The sequence below is a fragment of the Priapulus caudatus genome, unplaced genomic scaffold (assembly GCF_000485595.1).
Source record: "Priapulus caudatus unplaced genomic scaffold, Priapulus_caudatus-5.0.1 Scaffold116, whole genome shotgun sequence".
In the NCBI taxonomy this organism is placed as follows: Eukaryota; Metazoa; Priapulida; class Priapulimorpha; order Priapulimorphida; family Priapulidae; genus Priapulus; species Priapulus caudatus.
This window is the reverse complement of record NW_014577177.1, coordinates 2,592-10,040: the sequence shown is the minus strand read 5'-3', so window position 1 is coordinate 10,040 and position 7,449 is coordinate 2,592. Positions and strand designations below refer to the sequence as shown.

At 41.9% G+C, this 7,449-nt stretch overlaps 1 protein-coding gene across 5 annotated transcripts in view; it reads right to left on the bottom strand.

The window, feature by feature from the left end:
• Nucleotides 1-7,031, bottom strand: part of LOC106805541 (crossover junction endonuclease MUS81-like) — a 20,953-nt gene extending 13,922 nt beyond the window's left edge. For 2 of the 5 annotated variants that reach the window (XM_014807175.1, XM_014807177.1), the window contains exons 1-6: nt 6,852-7,025; nt 3,217-3,289; nt 2,826-2,882; nt 1,969-2,171; nt 1,492-1,584; nt 1,213-1,293 (exon numbers count right to left, since the gene is read on the bottom strand). In XM_014807175.1, the coding sequence (XP_014662661.1) occupies nt 1,213-1,293; nt 1,492-1,584; nt 1,969-2,171; nt 2,826-2,882; nt 3,217-3,289; nt 6,852-6,986 (642 nt within the window). In that variant the 5' untranslated portion in view covers nt 6,987-7,025. Of the gene's footprint in view, nt 1-1,212; nt 1,294-1,491; nt 1,585-1,968; nt 2,172-2,825; nt 2,883-3,216; nt 3,290-3,626; nt 3,657-6,851 lie in introns of those variants that run through there. The other 3 variants (XM_014807179.1, XM_014807178.1, XM_014807180.1) reach the window with 3 other exon arrangements.
• Nucleotides 7,032-7,449: the final 418 nt, after the last annotated feature.

Genomic DNA, 7,449 nt, shown 5'->3' with positions numbered 1-7,449 from the left:
AATAAATCATAATAAATAAATCAACAGTCTGCGTGTAGTCTGAGTTGAGCTGCCCGATATCCAGGCGGGTCATCTCATCTACATCCACAACACACTTCATGCTCTTATCGTTCTAATGTATACTTTGTTAATTGTCGAAATAAATCTTTATCTCTCTACCTACAAGCCGAGTTGGCCGACCTCAGTGGCACCACAGGCACTTGGAGCGTTTCAATAAAATATAATGCTAAATATATACATATACTATATTATCTACTAAATAATAGTAAAATAAATCTATTTACTACCAAAGTCTTAATGTTTCTCTACTCTCTTTCACCTATTATTGCCGACAATTTCCTGTAAATGCGGTCCAAATGCTTACCTGCAACACAAGCTGGCTGTCGCATGCTAGCTGCTGCACACTAGCTGACACATATATTTATGTGCATTAATTCAGGAGTCTATCAATATTGATATCAATATTGATAGACTCCTGATTAATTGCCTACCACAGACGATTTATAGCAGTGATTAACAGTGAATAAGTTGGTCCCGAAGATTCGTCATAGAATGTTCTATAGCCCTGCGGCAACTGTACGCGGGCTATAGTACTGCTCATAGGGTCTATGTCCTCCAGGGCAGGGCTCAATTTTAACAGTCGTCCGGTCGTCCGTGACGACTGGATTTTCTCTCGGGCAACTACAAATTGCTTCCGTGGTTGTCCGGTGTCCAACCTCTATAAAATCAATAACCTGAGCTTTCTATACCAGTGTTGGCGGTACACGTACACTATTCAGGTATTTGAAATTTGGTATCCCCCCGAAAGATCTGGTATCCAGGCTTTCAGATTTGAAAAGTACAGGAGGACTAATAATGACTCCCCTAGGACACCATAGGGGGTCTTTTCACGCTCCATAATAATATATATATAATAATATTGTTTTTCTGGCAGGGGATAGAGATTATTCTGATACAGTCAGACTGAATAAGATGCAATAGATACAGATAAAGAAACAATTGGTCTATATTAGGCATAAACGTATTAGAAGAAAGGAAGGAACAAAACAGTAGGTATATGTTCAAAATAAGTATCATAGCAGTGTAGGATGGATGACTTGATGACTTCAGTGTTTGGTGATCCAGTAGCCTCAACACTTTTGTGCCCCGTCCATTATTACTCTGTATTATAATTTATGACAAATAGATACTTTTAATCTGGGTGTACAATACCTGTGTGAATGAGTTATCACAAAGAGGCTGAGCATTTGTCTGTAGCTCAACCTTACTCATCCAGCCCTTACTCTCCGATTCCTGTAATAAGGATAGGATCACATCATTGGCAATGACCACTTCTCACTACTCTCTCACTACTTCACTTTTAATTACTATACTTTACTTTACTCATTACTTTCTCACTACTGGCCTCAAGTATGTATATATATTTACATATAATGATGGTGACAATGATAGACGGTTTTGGAAGGATTCGGTGTTATTAAACAGGCATACCTGCATGTTGTTGTAGAGAGTGATCAGAATGGCATATGTTCCACATCTGTATCTAGGGATCCAGATTTCTCCACGCCCTCTTTGTCTTTTACGCTGTGCGGCATAATAAGGAAACACTTCTCAGCAACAAGGAAGCACAACGCCACGTATCTGATATGCCATCGCAATCACGCTGAATGTAGTCACGCTGAATGTAGTCACGCTGAATGTAGTCACGCTGAATGTATTTACGCTTTACTCCTACCGAATGTCGATGGCATGGGTATTACTGTATACGCTATATATTTCGTGGTGGTTTAATTTTCGCGAATTTTGCGAACGCGTCCCTGACCGCAAAAATAACAACTCGCGAATAATTCATACCGAATAATACCAAATAATTCTTAATTCACCGAGCGCGAAAATAACCACTCGCGAAATTGTCCGTCAAGTCTGAATTTGCGAAAATATCTGTACGCGAAAAACATGCAACAGTACCTGTTGATTCGCCAACTTGTCCGAGCCACTGCTGCCACCTGGTGTGCGCACCTGCGATTGACGCTGACGCTCATTGGCCGTGTTCATCTGCAGACCAGTGGCGGTAACAAGCTGCTGGCGTTGGTGCACTAACGAGGACGTGGATGCTAGCGACAGTGGTTGCTGTTGCACGGGTTCACTATCAGTGCTACTCTCCTCGTCACCTGCGTCATATTTTAGGAATACAAGCATTAAAAAGAGTAAACATGTCAAACCACTACTGTATACGCCATATTTTTCGCGTACAGATATTTTCGCAAATTCAGACTTGACGGACAATTTCTCGAGTGGTTAATTTCACGGTCGGTGAATTCCCGAATTAGTGAAGAAAAGCGTGTTGCTCTTTTCGCGGTCGGGGCCGCGTTCGCAAAATTCGCGAAAATTAAACCACCGCGAAATATACAGCGTATACAGTATACTGCGTTTACTACACCTATGTTCGCATCTAAATAAAATACCTAACACAAAGCTTTAAACCGAGTCACTAAAATAGACGAATATGCAAATATGCAAATATGCAAATATGCACAGGTCATCAATGGGTAAATTTACACTTGCAAAAGTTCACTCCTTGTTGAAAGATTGCATTGAATTTTTAAATTGTACGTTCGCTGATTGGCGGCTACTGCCGGTTAGCCTTGCAACAGGATACACAGAACCTGACAATACTCTAACCACACATAAAATCAAGAGCAACACAACTATGTTAGTCCTGATAATATTTATATTACATATTTGTGCAACCGTACTAAATATTTTCCGCTATACATCATTATAGATAAAACAATTTACTGAAAATCATGCAAAACATTAATTACCAAATTCTGACCGATGTCTCGCAAGCCTTTCGTCCAACATCCCACAGATTTTATCACCTAAAATTAAAATAAAACATTCAGCGATGCGTATAACATGGTTAAACTCATAATGTGCAGTCAAATGATGTAAGTTTGCTACTCAAGTTTGAGACTGACGATGACTCACCTTCTTCACTTCCAAGAAGCCATACAATTAAAAATAAATGATTACAATCACAATCATGAGGTTTACCAGCATTTTGTCCTCAGTCATGCACTACTTTTCCCTAGGACAAAATTTAGCTAAGGCAGCAGAGAACGCTTAATCGCCTCACTAGACAGTCTTACGACTCTCATCCTCTATCCAATGCTTAACGAAAGAAACCAGCTAACGATAAATGGCTGGACCTACCAAAATATTTCAGAAGTTTTGCCTCTTTTCCACTTTTCAGTACAAGTGGGTACTTGCTGAGTGATCGCAGTGCCTGTGTAACAATAAAATAAAATAATAATCTCCAATTAATTTATGTTACACAACAATACTAGTCATATATACAGAAAACTAGCTTAGGTATATATAGATATATGGATGGATAGATGGATGGATGAATGGATGGATGGATGGATGGATGGATGGATGGATGGATGGATGGATGGATGGATGGATGGATGGATGGATGAATGGATGGATGGATGCATATATAGACGGATAGATAGATAGACAGGGGTTGTTACAAGACTGTGATGGCTTTCTGGTGGGCGTATCCAATTTATAATCTTGGAGTTTGCCAGGTGAGAGAAAAAGTCACAGAGGTCACGTACGTAGGTCATCGGCATGTCACCGTGGAGATGATCAAAAAACGAGTGCTGCTGACCAATGATGATCGAGTCCTTTGCATCCGCCACGACACAAGTGATGGAGAGAAGGCGGGTAGAGCGTTGCTAAATTATTAGTTGTACCGCGGCACAATAACCAAGCTCTAGGGGGTACCAGTTAACTCGACCCATCCGCCAATTCGTCTCACATTGTGGCGAGCCTGGAGGTCGGGCAGCTTGGCTTGTGAGTCGAGATGACATGCCTGTTGATTGGGCAGCTCGACTCACGGGCCAACTCATTTGAGATAGTTAAAATACAAATACATGTACCGAAAACACGTCTTATACATGGAGCAAAAATAGAGAAAAGATGAATTTGTATATAAATATGTTTGGTATTTAATTAGGTATTCTATTGGAGGCACTTTTAGTCGTTCTCTAATTCTAGACTGCTGCACTGGCCCGTCTACATGAATTGATGTAGCATTTTTCTGGGAATACCTTGTGTAATATATAAAATAATAATAATAAATCATAATATTAGTCATATAATAAATCATAATAAATAAATCAAGTCTGCGTGTAGTCTGAGTTGAGCTGCCCGATATCCAGGCGGGTCATCTCATCTACATCCACAAGACCACAACACACTTCATGCTCTTATCGTTCTAATGTATACTTTGTTAATTGTCGAAATAAATCTTTATCTCTCTATCTACAAGCCGAGTTGGCCGACCTCAGTGGCACCACAGGCACTTGGAGCGTTTCAATAAAATATAATGCTAAATATATACATATACTATATTATCTACTAAATAATAGTAAAATAAATCTATTTACTACCAAAGTCTTAATGTTTCTCTACTCTCTTTCACCTATTATTGCCGACAATTTCCTGTAAATGCGGTCCAAATGCTTACCTGCAACACAAGCTGGCTGTCGCATGCTAGCTGCTGCACACTAGCTGACACATATATTTATGTGCATTAATTCAGGAGTCTATCAATATTGATATCAATATTGATAGACTCCTGATTAATTGCCTACCACAGACGATTTATAGCCGTGATTAACCGTGAATAAGTTGGTCCCGAAGATTCGTCATAGAATGTTCTATAGCCCTGCGGCAACTGTACGCGGGCTATAGTACTGCTCATAGGGTCTATGTCCTCCAGGGCAGGGCTCAATTTTAACAGTCGTCCGGTCGTCCGTGACGACTGGATTTTCTCTCGGGCAACTACAAATTGCTTCCGTGGTTGTCCGGTGTCCAACCTCTATAAAATCAATAACCTGAGCTTTCTATACCAGTGTTGGCGGTACACGTACACTATTCAGGTATTTGAAATTTGGTATCCCCCCGAAAGATCTGGTATCCAGGCTTTCAGATTTGAAAAGTACAGGAGGACTAATAATGACTCCCCTAGGACACCATAGGGGGTCTTTTCACGCTCCATAATCACACCCTTAAGAGGCATGATGGAGAGCTCCACTAAAAAATCACACCCTTAAGAGGCATGATGGAGAGCTCCACTAAAAAATCACACCCTTAAGAGGCATGATGGAAAGCTCCACTAAAAATCACACCCTTAAAAGGGATGATCGAGAGCTCCTTGAGGGCTCTCCATCATGCCTCTTGGGGTGTGATGATGGAATCATGACCAATCCTCAGTCTAGAGTGAAACATAATACACATACTTTTGGTGCGCGATTTCAACCACTTTTATGAGGCGCGATGATGCACGCACTATGGCACAATTTCGGGTGCGCGGTGGAGCGCGAGCGCGCTCGCGCCCCTTAAAAATGAAAGCCTGGGTATCCCTTTTTTAGATAGTAATTTCAACAATGTTGCTATCCAAAACTTTGAAATAAGCAATGACAGTGCACGCTTCTTCTCGTTCATCGCTCGCAGGACACCAGCGAGCGCGCGTTCATTTTACATACGGCCAGGGTTGCACAATACGCTGCAAACGTACATGTCTAGACGCATTGTCTGGCTTGCTTCATACAATGTATAACATCACGTGTATGTACATGTATCGCGCGCACTCGCCCTACGCCCACTCGCTCATTTGTCATTTGTCATTTATAAGCCAGTTACTATAGAGATCAGTGGGCCGGCCTCGATAATGTACATGATTTATAGGCCTTTTGCTTTACAGCACTCAAGCACTCAAGCATCAAGTGAGCAGAGCGCATGCAGCACATGTTTAAATAATATCCGGACAACCAAAATTCTTGAGGGACAACCATATGCTACTCTCTTGGTTGTCCTCAGGACAACCCAAAAAAAACCTTAAAATTGAGCACTGCAGGGTACTGCCGGAATGTACCCTGGGTACGGTCCGGTATACCGGAACGTACCCTGGTAACTATCTGATATGGTTAGGGTTAAGGTTAGGGAGTAGGCGTAGGCGACTCCCTAGACTCGTTAGTTGAGGGCGGCCGAGGTACGGTCCGGCATATTAGATACTACCAGCAGAGCATATAAATCACGTTGATTTATATGCTCTGGTACCAGGGTACACCCAGGGTATGTTCCGGCAGTAACCTGGGGGACCCTCTCAGCTATAGTACTAGAGCTAGTCAGTGTGCAGCAGCTAGCGTGCGGCAGCCAGCGTGTGTTGCCGATGAGGATTTGGACCGCATTTACAGAAAATTGTCGGCAATAATAATACACAGTGGCTATATGCCCGGCAGCCGGCGTATATCTGACGGCTGCCGGGCACGGTCTTCGATTTCCTAAATGCCCGGCAGTTTTTAATTTTTAGCGTTATCTCAAGTAAACAAGGGTTAGGGTTAGAGTTAAGATTAGGGTTAGGGTTAGGGTTAGGGTTAGGTTTAGGGCTAGAGTTAGGGTTTTTGTTAGGTTTAGAGTTAGGGTTAGAGTTGGGGTTAAGAACTGCCGGGCATTTAGGAAAACGAAGACCGTGCCCGGCTGCCGGGCATATAGCCACAGCGATAATAATACTAATACTAATAGTAATAGGTGAAAGAGAGTAGTGAAACATTAAGACTTTGGTAGTACTAGTAAATAGATTTCGTATACTATTTATTATATTTTATTGAAACGCTCCAAGTGCCTGTGACTGTGTGAGTGGCACTGGCACTAGGCCCTACTCACTAGTGATAGGCCTACTGATACTGATACTGATAGTAGTAGTAGGCCGATAGTACTAGTACTAGTACTGTACGTAAGTTGTAACGTCGCCTACAACGTAGTGACCGACGTACTTTTACATATAAAAAATGGCACTTTGTCCCTTTAGCAGCAGCTTCATCTAGCCATTCTGTTAACCATTTAGTAAATAATGGATTAGGATCCTTCTTTACTTTTTTAACGCGTTTCTTATTTGTGGATGACAACATTATTAGTGATCAAACGCAACTTCGTAAATGTTTTCGTTGGCGCCATTGACATTCGAGCACCGGAAACTAGCCTCGGATTCGTTGTCGGGGCATTGGAAACAAGCATCGGATTCCTCGGAGCATAAAATATGTAGGCCTAGTTATTCAAGTTTAATAATTTTTAATTTTTAATACTCTACAACTTTGCCATGAACATCTATAGCTAATCCATACTTATAAATATGTGTATGAATTGGTGTGTGTGTGTGTGTGTGTGTGTGTGTGTGTGTGTGTGTGTGTGTGTGTGTGTGTGTGTGTGTGCGTGTGCGTGTGCGTGTGCGTGTGCGTGCGTGTGCGTGTGCGTGTGTCACTGACATACTGTGTGTGTGGGGGTGCGCGCGTGCGTGCTTACAAGTGCGTATGTGCTATGGTATGTGTGAGCGTGTGCGTGGTCACGCGGCAACCTTACTTTTGCCGATTTAAA